Source organism: Xiphophorus hellerii, chromosome 11 (genome assembly GCF_003331165.1).
Source record: "Xiphophorus hellerii strain 12219 chromosome 11, Xiphophorus_hellerii-4.1, whole genome shotgun sequence".
Classification (NCBI taxonomy): Eukaryota; Metazoa; Chordata; class Actinopteri; order Cyprinodontiformes; family Poeciliidae; genus Xiphophorus; species Xiphophorus hellerii.
The window spans coordinates 13,295,842-13,314,577 of NC_045682.1; the positions used below are offsets into that span (position 1 = coordinate 13,295,842).

At 37.9% G+C, this 18,736-nt stretch overlaps 1 protein-coding gene across 3 annotated transcripts; it reads right to left on the minus strand.

Annotated features, from left to right (window-relative positions):
• Window positions 1–877: 877 nt before the first annotated feature.
• On the minus strand, window positions 878–17,222 carry chrne (cholinergic receptor, nicotinic, epsilon). Of its 3 annotated transcripts, none has more exons than XM_032576150.1 (12): window positions 17,059–17,221; window positions 12,786–12,919; window positions 12,059–12,103; window positions 11,817–11,926; window positions 11,553–11,708; window positions 11,359–11,456; window positions 11,044–11,244; window positions 10,467–10,581; window positions 10,265–10,379; window positions 9,970–10,177; window positions 9,676–9,809; window positions 878–1,877 (listed from the first exon to the last, which is right to left on the minus strand). In XM_032576150.1, the coding sequence occupies exons 1-12, from the start codon at window positions 17,123–17,125 to the stop codon at window positions 1,707–1,709; spliced, it is 1,554 nt and encodes a 517-aa protein (XP_032432041.1). In that variant the 5' UTR covers window positions 17,126–17,221; the 3' UTR covers window positions 878–1,706. The 3 variants fall into 3 exon arrangements, with proteins under 3 accessions (XP_032432041.1, XP_032432042.1, XP_032432043.1); XM_032576151.1 differs by lacking the exon at window positions 17,059–17,221 and adding an exon at window positions 16,839–16,863; XM_032576152.1 differs by lacking the exon at window positions 9,676–9,809 and having other exon boundaries at window positions 1,760–1,877; window positions 17,059–17,222.
• Between the last annotated feature and the right edge of the window lie 1,514 nt (window positions 17,223–18,736).

The window sequence follows — 18,736 nt, forward strand, 5'->3', positions numbered from 1 at the left end:
ATTAAAGGTACAAACCAAAAATTTGGGGTTAGAAAGGGTTTACATTTTACTGTCTCGCACATGATACAAAAACCCCTATGTAAACTGATTTCTCTTTATCACAAGGTAAAGAGGGGACAGATGGATGGAAAATGATATTTGGCTATATATATACCTTTAAGTGAGCTGAAGGATATCACTTTGGCTACCACTATTACGTTGCAGCAAGAATGTCCTTGGTTCAAGTTGCAGCCTAGAGTTTGTCTGCATGAAATTTGCATGATTTCCTAGTGCATGTTTGGGTTCTTTCAATGTGCTCCGACTTTTTCCCAAAGTCCAAAAAGCGACTATTTTAGTCACTCTAAGTCTAAGATGAGTGTGGGTGTACTTTATTGCTGGTGTTGCCCTGTGATGAACTGGGAATGTGTCCAGGCTGTAACCCGGTACTTGCTGCAGTGATCACTGGAGATAGGCTGCCCCCTTGTGTTCCTGCAAGGATAAAATGATATAGATGTTGGGTAGATGGATATATCTTTATGTTAAATGACAATAGTTAAAGAAAAAACTTCAAATAGTAGGTGAACTATCGACACAAAGAAATCACCCAAGACATAAGGCAGAGACTTGTGGAGCTGCTCAAGTCTGGTTCATCCTTGGTAACAATTTTCAGATGCTTTAAGGTCAAGGAGTTTAAAAGACAATTCCACTGAATAATAAATACATCTCTGACCGATTCTTCCTCTCAGTATTGTGACATTTGTCCTGTATCCATTTATCTTAATGTAGTACAATTTCTCGCCACAAGATGGCGTTTTATCCCATTAAAGTTTTAACAATGTCGCTCGGACTTTAAAGGCTTATCCTAAGTAAAAAGCGCAAAAAATAGGTTACAAATAGGTACTTAGAATCAAAACACTTTATTTTGGAATCATTTATTAAATACACAATTACAAATAATAGTACAAAACCCAAGTCTGGGAATTGCTACAGAATCTCTGGTTCAATCACCCAAATGCTGCAACAGATATAAATCAAACAAGCCTCGATGTGCTTTATTTGACGTGTATGGCAACAATAAAAGTTACTTTATTTAGTTCAGTGTTACACATAAAAATATTGCCAAAAATTGATCAATAAACACATAATATCATCATTTAATCCATCTGCCCTACAAAAGGTCATTAAAACAAGAAGGCAAATAAGTGTTTTATGATGGTTGCTCTGGGTTTTCTTAAGACAGTGAATAATTAGGCAACTTTTGCTCCTCACATATAAACAAAGCAGCTAAACCTCAGAGGGAGTCTCCTTTTACATACGTCTTTCCTCCAGTAAAATTAAATTTGCTTAGTCAAAAGCTTTAGACTTTTCTCCTGAAATGCCTAAAGCCTAAACTTTCTCAGTTTTGAAATGTCACGTCTTTCTCATAGACTCAAAAGTCATAAATAAAACACAAACCATATTTTGAAGGATTTTCCTGAGCATTGTTATGATTTAGAACATAGCTTTATTGAATCACCAAAAGAACATGCCAAAATTTAAAAGTAAATTAAACCCTCAGCTGCTTTGCAGATGATCAGTGTGATTTTTGACACAGATCTATCCAACCTGACCAAACCCTAAAAGGCTCGGACTTCACAAGCTGTGCTGCTAACTTACAGCATGAGGAAAAGAGAACCTTGTAAATAAATGTTCCAAGAGCAGCAATAATGGGGTTTTTTGGGTTTTTTTTAAGCAACTGGAACATATTTCTTGTTCTCTCCAGGAAATGGAAATTCTGGAGCTTGGTTGAAGTGCCCAGTAAGGAAGATCCCCACAGTGCCTACAGTGAAGAGGAAAATGGCAGCCCAGAAACACACCTTGTCGATCATCTTTCCTATCAGAACCCAGCTTTCAATTTCCTGTGAATAGAATAGAATAGAATAGAAACAGTATTTATTGTCCCAGAAGGGAAATTCATGTTTAACAGCATAACACAGCAACAACCTTAATGGGTTTTATTAGAATAGTTTTTTTAATGCACTAACACAAAGTAGGACAAAACTGTGCACTGTAAAAAAAGTCAGTAAATTTACGGTAAAAAACTGTAAAAAACCAACAGTTTTTGACCGTCGTATCCAAAAACATTGCATTACCGTAGAAATTACATGGAACTACCGTAAGTCGAAACTGCAAAGAAAGTCAGTAAATTTACGGTAAAAAACTGTAAAAAACCAACAGTTTTTGACCGTCGTATCCAAAAACATTGCATTACCGTAGAAATTACATGGAACTACCGTAAGTCGAAACTGCAAAGAAAGTCAGTAAATTTACGGTAAAAAATTGTAAAATGCCAGCAGTTACTGACCAGAATATTCACAGCATTATACTGCCGTAGAAAATACATGGCATTATCATAACTGAATAAACATATATCCTAAATAATTGTGACAGTCACGAATGTAGAAAATACAGAAATATAGTGTAAAAATATAAGTAATTGTAAAGTTCTTAAAAAATTGTAATATTGCCAGCAGTTAATTACCCTAAACTTAACAGTAGCAATCAGCCAAAATTACAAATTTTGCTGATGTTTAGATCTACAATGTAAAAGCGTAAACAAGACTGCAAAATAATTTTTTACAAAGAACAGAATGCTGGTGTGATATTTTGGTTTCTTTTTTAATAATGCCTTTAATACACCAAACTGAAATCTCAGCAGTAGACCAGGCATCGATCTGGCGATCCACCGATTGCAAAGCAAACTCCTACAGCCAACGCCACCATCATTTATGAGAGCATTTGATCATTAACATTAAGAGAACTGTATGTTAGCCCCTCTTGCTTGAATGAAGCTGAAGTTGGTTTCCAATTGCTGCTTCCAATTTGGGAAATGGCTAAAGGGCAATTCCACCTAATTTTTCACTGCAATCAGCATCTTTAATTTACTCTAGCTAAAAAACTACAACACCTAGACTCTTCAAATCTGGACTAGATTATTCTCAACTCATATCAGAATATTTAGAACCAAGTGTGGGATTTGTAAAACCTTTATCTGATTTGTGAAACTTCAATAAAGAACAATTCTAGTGTTATCCAAAATCATACAAGTTGTAAAGTCACCCATCATTGAAGTTTCACAAATCCCACACTTGGTTTTAAATATTGTGCTATTAGTAGAGAATAGTCTAGAGCAGGGGTCCCCAAACTTTTTCCTGCGAGGGCCACATAGCTGTTCCTTTCTCTGCTCGGGGGCCGGTCTTAGTTTTTGGAGAAAGATACCTTAGAAACTTATTGTCGGCGGGGGGGGGGGGGGGGGGCTGTTCTGTCTTTGAAACTGTCGACGGGGGGGGGGGGGGGGGGGGGGGGGTTGCTGACTACGACACATTCGCGGTCGCTTTTAGATAGATTTTTACCCAGAATGGAAATGGAAAAAACCGTGAGTGAAACGGTGACTGGGACTGACTAGTATATATTTGAGGGAAAGTTAGTTTAACATCTGCTCAAGAGCCCCCTGGTGGTTGAAGAGAAATCCACAAACCAGAAAATACAATATATGAAAAAATACACTGAATGCTCTCTGGTATGAGGAGGCGGGCCAGATCCGGCATTGCCAGACCAAATGACGCAGGCCGTAGTTTGGGGACCCCTGGTCTAGAGAGTTTTTCATTTTGTTATTGTGATAAATAGTAGGGTTTACAGTAAATGGAGACTGTTATTTGTCATGTAAACAAATAATTATCTAGTTTGCATTGCTGCTTGATCCTTCAGCATCAGCAGCAAGATTCTTTTAACTCTGTTCCTGTAGTGGTGTCCTGAACTCAACACAGTAAAGTCACTGTGCTAACTAAGGTTGCTAACTAGGGTGCTGAGAGCCCAGTAGGCCTGGTCCTTGTCAAGATGCTGCTACTGTCTTTGAAATCAAATTTCTGCTATTTTTGCACGTTCAGGAGGAGAAGGGCAACACATCACAGGTGAGTCCCTTTCACGGTTTCAACTGAAGTTAGCTAACTTTAACCAACTGACAAAGAAATGTGTAGTTTCTGAGCCATGCTGTTTATGTACATGCACTGCAGCTAGATATTTTTACTATATGGAACATTTAATCTTCACAGATGCAACACTTCCATTAATGTTTCTGTAGGAACGGCTGCATAGATTATATTTCTGGTCTACTTCAGACTACATGTGCTTAAAGTTATTGTTAATGGCAGAAGCAACTTTTTCCAAGTTTGGTTCAATAATTAATTTGAATTACTTTGAGTGTGAAATGTTCATGCATGCAAGTTAAATCTCTGAAGAACATGTTAGCTTTTGTTTCAATATTTTGGTAATACTTAGAAGTATAAAGCTTGGCATCAGAGATATTATTTAATATTTTCCTTTGACCTCTTGACTCTCACACCCAAAATACTTGCACTAAAGTCACTGGGTCCATGACAGTTGAAGGATTTGAAGATAAGAGAATTTAAATATTAATATTTTACAGCTTTTCTCAGTTTGGGTGCATCTCTCAGAACAGAATTGAAATTCTTAAAACTACCTGTTCAATCTTCAAATTACTGTGTCACTTCTGCACATCAAAACAATTAGTTTTGCAAGTTTTGCTTTTGTACATCATGTAGCTGGTTATGTACACTTCTATGCTTTTATAATTGTAATTTGCTTTTATCGTCTTGATCAAAATATGTTAACCCTCCTGTTGTCCTCGGGTCAAAATGACCCGCCACTGTGTTAAACCCCCCCCCCCCCCAAAAAATCCCCTAAATGTAATTTTTTTAACTTGAGATTTTAAGACTTTTCCTAGATTGGCCCAGACAATAGAAAAAGTTCAGTGTTGCTTTTATTCTCATTTCCATGTAAGCTGTACAAAAAAAGGTACAAAGATGGTCTTCAGGTCAAAATGACCCGTGAGGCAAATGGAGTTGAAATCAAGGTCACAGAGTTATTTACAAACCATAAAATGTTACAAAGTTTTAGTTGTGTCTCAGATCAATCAGTAGCAGAAGTGAGCAGAGAGTGGAAGGCCAATTTTCCGAGCCACAATGCCAGTCAAACTCTTTCACACCTACTCAAGACTGATGCGATTTGATGACCGTGAATCAAGACCAGCAAGACGTATGACAGACAAACTTGCAGCCATAAGAGAGGTATGGGACAAGTGGGTGGAGCGGTTGCCCTACCTCTACAATCCAGAGCCTGATGTAACAGTGGATGAGCAACTGGTTCCATTTAGAGGTAATCTGTTTTCATATTTGTAATAAAAGTGATTTTCACTATTGATTTCTTTGACTGTTTTCTGTGACACTGATACTAATCACTGATGCTAATGTCTTTTGTCCAAAGGTTGTTGTCCTTTCCGGCAGTATATGCCCAGCAAGCCAGCAAAATATGGGATCAAGTCATGGGTGGCTTCTGAATCAAGCTATGCTTGGAAAATGCAAGTCTATACTGGGAAGTCAACCAGTGGATGCCCAGAGAAGAACCAGGGGTTGCGAGTTGTGCTTGATGTGACAGAGGGACTGAGGGGTCACAATGTGACATGTGACAATTTCTTCAACTCTTATGAACTCGGACAGCAGCTCCTGAAGAGGAAGATCACCATGGTTGGTACAGTTCAAAAGAACAAGCCTGAGCTCCCACCTGCACTGCTTGGGTCAAAGGAGAGAGAGGTCTTCTCCTCAAAGTTTGCCTTCACACCCACCACCACTCTAGTTTCCTACCTCCCAAAGAAAAACAAGAATGTAGTTCTTCTGAGCACACTGCACAAAGACGGCGACATTAGTGACCGTGAGGACAGGAAGCCAATCATCATCCTGGAATAAAACCGAAACAAAGGAGGTGTGGACAACCTAGATAAGGTGATTGGAGCATATAGCTGCAGAAGAATGACTGCCCGCTGGCCCCTGGTCATCTTCCACAACATCATTGATGTGTCCTCCTACAATGCCTTTGTGATTTGGATAGAGATCAACCCAACCTGGATGTCTCATAAGCACAACAAGAAGAGGGTGTTCCTGGAGCAGCTAGGAAAGGCACTTGTAACTCCACTCATTGAAAGAAGGAAGCATGTCCCCCACACAGAAGCCTCAGCAGCAGTTGTGAAAGCTATTCAGAGTGCAGCAGCTCCTGATCAACCTGAGGATCCATCTACCACAGCCACTTCCTCAGCTAAGCCAAGTAAGAGGAAGAGATGTCAGTTCTGCCCTCAGACTGTAAAACACATACTGTGTGCTGCAGGTGTAAGAAATATATCTGCAAAGGCTGTGCACTTGCATACTGCCCTACATGTGCCAATTAGTTGAATGGGTTATGTTATTTTTCATATTTTTGTATTGTACATCCTCTTGTTCACTGGAGAAAAGTAAAAGAAAATTAGTCACTGTGATGAATAAAAATGCATTCGAAACTCATTTTGCACATTTTTTTTCTTAAGCTATAGAAATTCAAGTGGAGAGGGAAAAGTCAAGTATTCACACATTTTGTGGTGAGTGACAATATACAAGATAGAATTTGGTGTTTAAAATTCAATTAAGCTGCTTATATTGGGGGTTTATTGAAGACGGGTCATTTTGACCCGGAGGATAAAGGGTGTATACAGAAAATGAGGACAACAGGACAACAACGTGTCTGTGTTGAATTCTCAACTTCCAAAATAGCATCAGTTCATTGTGTAAGTCTTAACATGCATAAGTCTTAAAGTTGTCATAATGTGAATCATATATTAATTAATTTATATTCTATTATTTTCTAAATCTGTCCTGAATTGGTAAATTGCTCCCAAGTGAGTCCTGAGTTTCTCTAACAGGTCAGTGTATGAACCATTAGCTCAACCAACGATCAACCAGTTTTCTGAAACAGATTGGAGGTGCATCTTGTGAACCATCAGTTGGCAACATTATGCTCTATATAGTCAGAACACAACACAATGTTACATGTCTGAGAACTGATGAACAAGTATCTGGGCAGAGTGAACAGCCAGAGAGAAGAAGAGGAGTGAGGCTGAGGAGGAAATAGTTGGGAGGAAAGCAGAAGAAGAGTCAGAAGAGGCTGAGGACATCTGCCAGTTTCCATCAGTCCAACATCAGGACATGGCTGAGACCCACAACATGATGCTGATGGAGGTCCTCCCACCCTACTGTTCATTCCTTAACCCCACTGAGGAAAAAAGATTCCTCAGTGGAGTTAAGGAACAAAGTGACTATGGAAATTAAAATGTAATGTAATTTCTACAGCACTGTACAGTTTTCCTTGAGGAGATTGTCCTGTGGCTCCTTTTCTACTTTTTTTGTTCTCTGCATTTCTGTCTTTTTCTTTCTGAATCACCATGGCATGGTCCATGAATAAATTATAGCAAAAGCGTAAATCAGTGTTTCTCAATCCTGGTCTTCAGCGTCACCCTGTCCTGCAGGTTTAGGTATTTCCCTTCTGCCACACACCTGAATTGTATCTCTGGATGATTAACAAGCTTCTGCAGTACTTGATTGTCATCCAATCATTTGAATCAGCTGTTCTGGAGTAGAGGCACATCTAAAACATGCAGAGCAGGGGGGCGTTGAGGACCAGGGTTGAGAAACACTGGCGTAAATGATCCTTTTGTAGTCTCTTCTCATGACTAATCGATTTGACTGTCTTATCTGTACATAGAGAGACTATAACTTATTATTTTGAGTCACTGATATGTTAACAGACAGGATTTTAAGAGCTGAACTAAGGATTTTGAAAGCAAACAAATGCTATTTTTCCTGTTTCTACAAATTGTTTTGAGAAATGCGCTTACTGTTTTGTAAATGCCAACAATGACTCGAGAAATGCACCAAAAGTGACTGAGAAAAACTAACCTAGCATAAATTGTCTCAGCTGTATCAATTTGTTTGCCTGTATGAAAAGTGTTCACATTTACAGCTTTGTTTCTGCTAGCTTGCAGGAAATGTAACTTACATAAATGGTTGAAGACAACCTATTGGCCTTCATGAGACTCAGATAAATGGTGAGTATCTATTTCATAAATTGCCTAAAACAGTTATATTTGTTTTTAGTTTGTGTATTTTGTCTGGTTGCAGACCAGAGGATCACACCTGTTGACAACAAACAAAGGTTTAACTACTGAATTTTCAGTCAGAAATGATCACACCACCTGGTTGAAGTACCTGTGTCCATATGCAAGTCAACAAAGGTGAAACAAACATTTAAGCGAATAAGATGTTCATGTAGTGCATCTTTCTAACTTTTTCTTTTTGTTTTCCAGCAGAGAGGAAACACCCGATTGACAACATGCGAGTCTCAATTTCAACCTGTGACTGGGAAGACTACAACCATCCTGAGCAACGTCTGATCTCAGCGACTTGTGACTCTCAACCCAGAACAAGAATCCTTTTATCACCATTTTGTCTTCTACAATATGTTATCTCTTATGTGGACACATACTGTTTGTTTTGTTTTTGTTTTCCAGATCTCAGTAATACCGTGAGGAAACTGGACATAAAATAGAATCAGTTCTTTTTTTAACTTGACTTTTTAAATAGAAATTGTTTCTTTAAGTGGATTACTCGTAATCTGTATTTTTGTTTAATTAGAAATTATTTTCTTTATAACTTTCTGTATAGAAATGCTTGACAAGTTACACTTCCTTGGTTGTTGTACTATAATTTGTATGGTAAAATTCTGGTAGGAACAGAGACCAGTAATTTACCATAAGTTTTTTTTGGGGGGGAGGGTTTACAATAAAATGTCAATATATCATACAGTCTGGATGTGTTTTTCACTCATGTAGATATTATGCCTCAGTCAGCATGACCGTATTTACTACGGCAAAACCACATTTTATTTTTTTTAAAATATTTTAGGAAGTACGGTATTTTACCGTATTTTAAAAATACGGTAGAATCCTGCATTTACAACATACGGTAAAAAACTGGCAGCTGTGGTTGCCAGAATTTTACCGTATATTAAAAATACGGTAAAATCCTGCATTTACAACATACGGTGAAAAACTGGCAGCTGTGGTTGCCAGAATTTTACCGTATTTCAAAAATACGGTGAAATCCTGCATTTAGCAAATACGGTAAAAAACTGGCAGCTGTGGTTGCCAGAATTTTACCGTATTTTAGAAATACGGTAAAAAACTGGCAGCTTTGGTTGCCAGAATTTTACCGTATTTTAGAAATACGGTAAAAAAATGGCAGTTTTGGTTGCCAGACTTTTACCGTATAAGGACGGTAAACTTCTGGCAACTCAGCTGCCAGTTTTTTACCGTAAAATGAGGCCGTTTTTTTTTACAGTGTGACGTTGTAAAGTAGAAGGAAAAAGGAACTTTGTTTAAAAAAGTTTATAGAAAACATGACTATTTATATTCAGCCTCCATTACTTTGACACCCATGAATAAAATCCAATCCGCGATTGGTGAGTAGAGTTCTCCTGTGTGAGAGTTTGTTAGAGAAAACCAGAGAAAAAAAAAGAAGCATAACGAAGACCAAGAAACTCAGCAGAAAGGTTAGAGGTAACATTTCTGCGACTACAGATCCCACCAAGATAAAATGAGTTTAAACCAACGCACAGTTGGTTTCATCTGTATGTTGAAACCAGAAAATTCCACTAAAATACATTGAAGGTTATAAGATGACAAAGATAGCTTAAGAAGTAAATAAACTTTTGGAAGGCACATCATGTTTGTTTAAAACAGAACAAAATGAATCTGCAAACTTAAAATGCAATACTCACAGATCCAATGTCATTCTGCTGCCTTTTGCTTTCAGCAATGAAGTTGCAGGCGTCCACACACTGCTTAATTTCAGGTGCCGCCTGCGCTAGACTCTTGTACAAGTTTGCAGTGCTGCTGACATCTATATTATTTACTACAAAGATTGAGAGAATAACAGATAGGAGCAGAGTAACTCCACTAACAGGAGCAAATAATACTTTGGGGTCAACAGCATCAGCACAGGAGGAGGGATTCTTCTAATTGGAGTATATGGCAAACTTTATGAAACTTTATCAAATGAAAATCACTCTCACCAATTGATCGAGTGAGGCCATGTCTCTCTCTTTGTTTGTCGAACATCATTTCACTCCGAGGTTGTTTCAACACATATTCCTCTGCTCTCTGCATGAGGCCGAAAGAGCTGCGCCGCCTCTCCTTCAACCCGTTCATCTCTGCTGTCGCCTCACTGTCGTCCACCAGCGGGGACATGCCTAAGAAACGAGGCACCATTTCCAAGAACAGCTACAGGAGACAATTTGGACAATCTCTGTTAGCTCACGAAAACTATGTCTGTTTTTCAAAGCATGTCATTTCCCGCGGTGGGCTTACGTGCTTGACAGTGTGGGACATGATGTGAGTGCTGGGGCTGCGGAGAGAGTAGTTCAGCACCACAATCTGATTGGTTGCGATGAGAGTTGTGACACTCATGACAAAAATGAGGTACCTGAGACGGACATTAGAGATGATCTGTTTTGGATTAGAGTGTAAAACATAAGCAGCAGGGGTCAGAGGGAGACTACAGATGACTCACTTTCCAATCAGAGGGACAGAGAGCGATGTCTCAGGGACCTTTTGAGCAATCAGAAACAGGAAGACAGTCTGAGCCAGCAGCACAGAAATGGAGACAGTCAATTTTTGTCCTCCAGCTGGAAGGAAATGGCAAAAAAACCCGTCTAAAAATATAATCATTGGACAATAATAGCAACACATAGAGAGGGAAGCAACATTTTGGAATTTGTATTATTTTGCTGTCAAATTAATATGGAGGACATTAAAACTCACAAACGATTAATTAATATAATATAATACTATATAATCAGCCACTCCAGCTAAGAAAAGAAGGTAATGTAGAATAGCTTTTGTGTCACTTAATTTAGGCATAATGAGATTAGCATCAAACATAATACAATCTCCATATTTACAACATTAAATATGTCCACATCTATTAAAACAACAAAAAACTAAATTAGATGAATGAGTTCTACTTTTGATATGATTCTCATGCACCCCCTTTCTAATGCTGCCCTGGACAACTACCCATACGACCCGCCAATTTTCTGTTCTTTTTTTGTTTCTAAGGGCTGTCAATAATAGGAATTTGCACTGGCCTTGAGCAGGAAGGAAGTAGGCCAGTACAACCAGCGAGGAGATGAGAGAGCAGGGCAGGATGATGTTGATGATATAGAACAGGGGCTTCCTCTGAATGACCAGGTTGAACACAATCTCCTGATATTCCAGGTCGTCGGGAGAATACCTCGAGTTGATCATCTTCCTGGCAGGTCGGTGGACAATGGCCCACTCACCGTTCTCTGTTACGGGGACACATAAACAGTCGGCGTAAACCTGAAGAGTTTATTCGTGCTTGACAGTAAACTCTTCAATTCTGTCACTATTAGGATAGTGACAGAATGGATTTTGTGTACCTGTAAAAGCAGCTGGGTCAATATGCACCCATTCAACTATTTTATCCTCTTCAGTAGCCAAGATCAAGTCCAGCTCGGTGTAACTGTAAGTTTGGGATCTTGTTTGGGTTTTTGACAAGAGAAAAGAGAAGAAAGACAGTTATGATGCTGCGGGAGACCTGCATACTGTGTTTTATTTTGTTTTATTTTATTACCTGAATACCAGTGTGCAGTTTTGATAGTCAAATGGGAAGTAAGTAATTTCAATTGCACAGGTGCTACGATAGATAGCAGGAGGCAACCAATACATCGACCCATCATGGGTGATCAGGACATTTGCGTAGTAAGCCACATCAAACTGGCCATCAATGCTGCACAAGAAGAAGAGAAATTGGAAACAATGCTGACCTGAGGCTGCATTCTTGCTCTGGAGCAGGAAAAAATATGCAGTATTTGACACATTTTTGTGAAGCCCTCACTTGTTTTCAAGGACTATGTCAGGAAGCCAAACCGTGTTGTATGGGACCCGGATAACTTGAATGCCGTGATAATTGCTCTCGTTCCAGGCAAGGCGATAATCAGACCATTGCTGATGATGACATTTGAGAGAAAGGTCACCAATGACGTCAAAATACAGACATGGCTGGAGTCAAACAAGAAAAAATGAGAGACACATTGCTTCCGGTAACTCAAACTACAAATGAAAAGAGAATAAACTTACAATTTCAATCCATACATTGGTTGTTAGAGTCTCTTCCTTTTCATTCTGAAAATTCGGGGGAGCAGAAAAAGAAAAGCATTGAATATCTGTTGTCTTTAAATAGAACCAATACTGTGCTAAGAAGCTAATCACAGAGGTAAATCTTGTAAAACTATTTGCTTTCACAATTTGTTATGTCTTAGCTTGATTTTGGAACAACACGAAGTAGTGAATACAGGAAAGACACACTGAAGGTTTTAACTCTTTTAGTTTCCTGTAAAGTCCCCGTCTTGCTGCAGCGACAAATGGTTTCTAACAGGCATTGCTAAATGTCAAAAGCTCGGTCAAATTAGATGGAGAGCATTTGTGGACACAATTTCAAGGCTTGCAACAAATTTTCAACAGAATTTAGATCTGAACTTTGACTGGGCAAAAACATGACCAAACATACTCCCAAAATGTTCATGAAGCTGTTTGCTCACTAATGTTTTCCAAGAAACTTCACGAGAACAGGAGTATTTGTTGTCCTGGCGAAGCAGTTGACTTGATTTTATGTGAATATGAAGGCACACTTTTTAGATTTCTTTTACAAAAATCTAACCTTATGTTGATCTTTCACATTAAACCTCATTCAAATACATTGAGGTCTGTGGTTGGAAAGTGGAAGTCTTTTTGCAATGGAGTTTGCTCTTATCTTTTATTTGTGTTGTTTTTCTTTTTTCAACAAATGACAGCTTGCAGCTCTTACCAGTGAGATAAGGTTCGTCAGCGTCAGCTTGATCGTAACCTGCACTTTCTCCTTAGGTTCAACGGCTGGACGAATGTTCTTGTTGTAGTTTTTGAACAAGTCGTAGATCAGCTCGGACTCCTCATTACACACCACTGTGGGAATGAAACACAGGATGTAAGAGAGACACCAGGGGAATTTTCTGCAACGATCACCACATATTCAATAAACATAAAATCAATCTGCTAAATTTAATTTATAACTTTAGCCTTATTGTACATCTGTCTTCCAAGTGTTTGATGCCATATGCACAAACATATAATTTCTACTATACTGAGCAGCCCTAAATCTGCACTTTAAATCAGGCCTGGCTCATAAACACCAGAATTAGTTTTCAAGTTCTGCAACGAAAGGTCAAAGTTACACACTACAAAACATGGAATCATGTTCTCCCTTATGAGCCGGCAGCCTGGCTGGTCCTGCCAGGTGCAAATATTTAATCTACCCCTGGGACAGTTTGCATAGCTGCCGCTCTGTAATGACAGCGTTGACAGCTGTTTAATTTTTATTTTAATCATTAAATACAGTTGAGCTTCATATAAGACGCATTCAGAGACAAACAAAATCAAAGTGTGAAAATCTGAATATCTAAGTGCAACAGTCTTTGAGCTCCTCTAAATAAAAATAATAAAAAAACAAGTTAAAGAACAGAAATCTGTGAATTCGGTTTGATCTGCAGTAATAAAAATAACATTGCACTGCATATATGTTTGAAACAATGCTGTTGACTTCAGTGCAGGGCTATTTGAGCCGAACAGTATGTACTTATCTTCTAAATACAGCTCACTCAATCAACTCAAGTGCATACAAGGTTTAGTCAGTATTTAATGTCAGCGCTTTGACCTCTCTTCACTTCCTGCAGCTGATACCTAAATCATCGTGAAGACAAGCGTAGAGAAAAGAAATCGTACAGAGGATGGCAGAAGGGTGCATCAAAACTTTGACAAACAAAACCTGCAACAGGATCTATTATACCGTGTGACACGAAGGCCGACAGCATCTTGTGTCAGAGCAACATGACTGTACAGGTAAATATTACAACATTGCCGTTTCAGCTTTGTAAATAACTGACTTGTGCCGAGCTGATCACTGGCAAATAGCACAAAAACATACATTCAGGTCAATGACAATGTATAAAAATGTATTTACAACGCATGATGCAACTCTCATCAGGTTAAAAAGTGCAACCCAAAATTCGGAAATACAAACAAACAAAAAAATGAATTACTCATTCTTATCTGTACCTTCCCTGCTTTGATTTGTCATCCTCATTTAGGAGTATATCTTTAAAAGATTGAAGGAGTTATTTATTATTTCAGTAAAGATATATTTAGATGTGTGACATTGCTGGCTTCACCTCTGATGTGCAACTTTTTAGAGCAGTTCCAAAATCTCAACCAGTTTTCTAAAATATTTGGGACATATTTCAGAAAATCCATTCTTTAAACTCTAGTGCGCATGAACACACCAGATGTGACCTTTCACCTGAAAACTGCTTTCTTCCCAAGGTCTAACAAAAGAACCGGTGGCTCAAAAGGCTGTTCACTGATTCAGATTTCTTTCTTACTAAACTTCCCCCAACAGAACATCATGTCTTATGCAGGAAATACATCCGGAGTGCAATAATGCATTTCTTCAGTTAATGCTAATCAAATAATGTGTTTAATACATATTGACTGGGCCATGCTGAAGTGAAGGGATACAGAGACAGGACAGATTTGTGGACTCCAGTCTCATGAAGTATTATAAAGAACATTATGAAGAATATAACAGGTTCAAAAGCTGGCTGCTGTGTCCAATAGCACTGACCAGCATCCAGATGCAGCTGGTTTTGATATAACATCATTGGGCTGTATTTCTGTTTTGCTTTGCTTTTTATATTAATGAGTGTCAAATATGGAATAGAAATAAAGCATGTGAAATCCTTTCTGTAGACTTCTGAAAGACCATTTGTTTTTGTTTATTAATCTGTATTTAGAAAAATAAAATCCAGAACTCTTTCACAAGGTTGACCTGGGCAAGAAGGCAGCAGCACACGTCAGGTAAGACACGACCAGAAAACAGAAATAACAGAAATAGGCATTCAAAATATAGAAATGCCAACAATTTGACAACAAAGGGCAGTAGTTGTGACAATACTAATTTTAAAACAGTGGCAATTTAATATTTAAAACAGATATCTGTGGTCGGTAAATGTTTGATAAAGTGAACTTTAATTATCTTTAATTATTTTGCGAATGTGATGCTTTTTAAAATTTATTAATAAAACATTACTTACAGTTTACAAAATCTATATTGTCATCCTCATTTTATCTTGTGTTTCAGATCATTTTAAGTAGGCTTTACTGTGATTTAAAATAAAACTTATAATTTATTACATTAACAATTAGTTCTCTGTTAGTTTTCATATATTCCTCAACTGAAATGGACTCATTTTAGTGATAAGTAAATCCAAATCTCAAAATTATACAGACAGTTCTTGTTGTATTTAAAAGATTGATAAAGAGCGTCAGATTATGAAACTGTATATTCAGATAGTTTGATGTATGATGTTTCTGCTGTTTTGTCACACCCAGACATTTTAAATAGATAAGTAAACAGAAAAAGCAGGCTCAATGATGATTTCTTTGATTAAGAGAAAAAATCCAAACCAACCATAAATAGTTTCCCCGGTTACAGTTATTATATCTTTACCAGATATCAGTGTTAAACTGTAGGATTTTCTTCTAAAGAGCAGAATTCATGTTTCCATCAATTATAACAAACCATCGTCACAATAACTCCACCATGTTGATCTGTCATTATAATGTCCTTTTCCTGAAGTGCTTTTAGTTTTGCATCTGATGCAAAATGAAATTTTGAAAAAGTTTCCCTTTTATCCTGTCAATCCAAATACTCTTTTCCAAAACATCTTTAAAATAATAATAAAAAAATGTTTAGCAAACACAAGTGAAGTATTTGTCTTTTTTTTTGTCAGCATTTGTTTTCTTTTAAGTTTTCCCATGGATGCAGTTTTTGTCCATATTTCGTATTGATGAACTCTGACCTTAACTGACACAAGTGAGGTCAGAGATGCTTCAGGTGTCGTTCTGGGTTCTTTTATGACCTCCTGGATGAGATGTAGTATGTAATTCTGATAGGCCGGACACTTCCAGGAAGATTTTTATCCATAATTTCCATTTGTGGCTCTCATTGTAGACTTGAACATGGTTTAATAACTCTTCCAGACTGACAGACTTTAGATTTTGACATGATGTGTTGTTTTCTTTTAGCCTATTTTATGTTGCCAAAGAAATTCTTTTAATTTTTTTTGACTAGAAACTTTACATCAGACAATACTTACTTGTGAAAATTAGCCAAACTTTAAAAAACATAATGTGGTTAACCGCAGTAAATTCACTATTTAACAAGAAGACTCAAACTTTTTCACAAGGTTTTTCACTCAGATAATTATTAACCCTTAACTGAAAGTAGAATTTTAAAACTGCTTTTGTATTTGCCCTAGTTATCGTCTGACCATAATTGATAAAAATAAAAAACGACAGATCAACAATCCTAACATTCCTATTTGTACAGGGTAAAAAAACCCACAAAGCATAATTCAATGAAAAACATCCCTTTGAATCATAATCTACGTTGGGATCCTGTATGTTGAGGCCTTGACTGCTTTCAGCACGATAAGTTGTGTGTTGCTGTCAGTAGGATCAAAGATCCTGCACAACCACCTCGCCACTGGCCCCACACACTTTACATATCTTAATTCAATATCAGGATTGTTCAAAAATAAAGAATAATAACAATCCTTCATTTTGGTAATGTTCCCACAAATCTATTACAGGTATATCTCTTTCCCCTTTTCCTACTCTCACATTATTCCTACTACCATGTTTTTCATTTAAACTGTACAAACAAATTAAAAATTATACTTAAAAAGACCCTTTGGAGATTAAATTCAGTTTTAAAAACAAAAACCGGTAAAAGTCCTAGTAAGCGTAACAAAAACTGCATTCTTACCAAATTCCATCTCATTTTGTTTCGTCTTATGGGTTGTAAATGGTTAACATGACTTACTTCTTGACCACAGAACATTTTCTACACATAATGAATCGCTAAACGGAAGACCTTTAGAGTTGCTCATCCTTGAACACTGATCGTCTGTCCACATATAGCATCATAACTGCACAGCATGCCAGTCACTAAAGATCAACCAAAAGTTTGCAAACACACCACTTACCCAGGCTCGTTAGAGTCCCTAGAGCAGTTAGAAATACGAAAAATATCCCTAAACAGCGCAGAGCCATTATGTCCCCCGGAGCCCTCTAATGCATTCCACTTGACTATGTTTAAATATAAAGTGTGAGGAGGAGAAAGAGTGTGAGAGTAAAGACCGAAGGGGAAGAGTCTTAAATCCCCCCTATCAAACACCCTGACTGTTGTCCAGCCCCGCTGTCGGTCTATCCGAGGCTCGGGTTTCACAGCAGCTGGAGGCACTAAACCAGGACTTCAAGTCACACTCCAGTCATCCACAATAATCATCATCAAGATCATTTAACAACTACAGCAATGCAACCCGTCCATCCTGTGTGGTTTAGTTTCTGAAACTGCTTCCTGTCGATATGCATATGTCCAATTTTATTGGCGGCGTGGATTTGTTTTTAGCTGTTTTTGTGTGAAACTAACGAAAAGGCACGGATCCACAGACCCCCATTGGGGTCGCAAGGAGAACAGGTGACTGGATGTGTGGGCCTGGCCCCCTCCCGTCGACCCCCCTCTGCTATGAATGCTGGGTATTAATACATACTGCAGACTCATACCGCTTCCACTGCAGGAGTCCTGTAGCAAGACAGAGACTGTGGATTACCAATATTAATAGGAGGCACTGCTTAGAAAAATCAATAAAACACCGGGGACTGAGTCTCTGATCTGCATCAAGATAAGTCAGCTAACTTTTATGTTTTCTGCAGCTCACTTCAAGATGGCAGTCAAAATATAACTGACATACTTTACTGTTATAATTTTTTCTGTGAGTAACAAAGATAATGTCTTTATTCAGGGCGAAGGGTGACAGAGGGAAATCTGGAATGTGCCATGTGAGTTGCTCAGAATGTGACGTACTTCTAAATATACAGCAAGGAAAACAGAGATGGGCTTCTTTACAGTAACTAGAATTTAGAGAGGGTGTGAGTGTCTCACTTACAACTCAGACGCAGGTCTAGAGAAGTCCAACTTCAAGTTTAGAAAACACTTATGTTTACATCCAGGAAAATACCAAAAAAGTACAAAATAAGTTTTCAGCGAGGGTCTTCGACTAAAGCCGTGTGTATCTCTTACTGAACTGCCTTTCATAAACCACACAAAGGGGTTTAGAAGCCAATAAAACCACTGAGGTATGACACACAGACAGGAAAAAACCCTATACAACAAAAAAAGGGTTGCATATTTTTAGGACAAAAAGGAAATGACAAAAATTACTCAACGCTTTAGTATAAACACTTTAGAAAAATAAATCAACAAAAGAATAATGAGACACTGATTCAGATACAGAATCAAAAACCAAACAACATTTTGGTTTTCATATTTTGTTACTTTCAATAAATTAGTAATTTTGCAGCTGATCTCTGCACATTTCTCCCACAAGAGCTAGCAAATAAAGTAAAGTACACAGTACAGGTGGCAGCAGCCTCTTTTTCCCTATCAGTGTGTCAAAGATTGTACAGGAAAACCCAGAATTGAAGGGACATTAAAATGTTGTGCCTATTAAACAATTTTGCAAGCCGCTCACTTGAAAATAAGTCACAATTTGGTGGCTACTTTCCTTTCTAATTCCAGTGAAAACTACACACTAATCAGACTAGTTTTTCTCACTTTGTTTCTTCATTTCCAACCCAGCTTTTGTTAGATAAACAACGATT

What these genes read in the sequence shown, in the direction of transcription:
- chrne (XM_032576150.1), bottom strand. Translation starts at nt 17,125, where the DNA reads ATGGCTCTGCGCTGTTTAGGGATATTTTTCGTATTTCTAACTGCTCTA. An exon ending in AGGGACTCTAACGAGCCTGG is followed by an intron (nt 12,920 to 17,058) that starts GTAAGTGGTGTG and finishes TCATTCCCACAG; the next exon opens with TGGTGTGTAATGAGGAGTCC. An exon ending in TCTGTCCCTCTGATTGGAAA is followed by an intron (nt 10,380 to 10,466) that starts GTGAGTCATCTG and finishes TGTCCGTCTCAG; the next exon opens with GTACCTCATTTTTGTCATGA.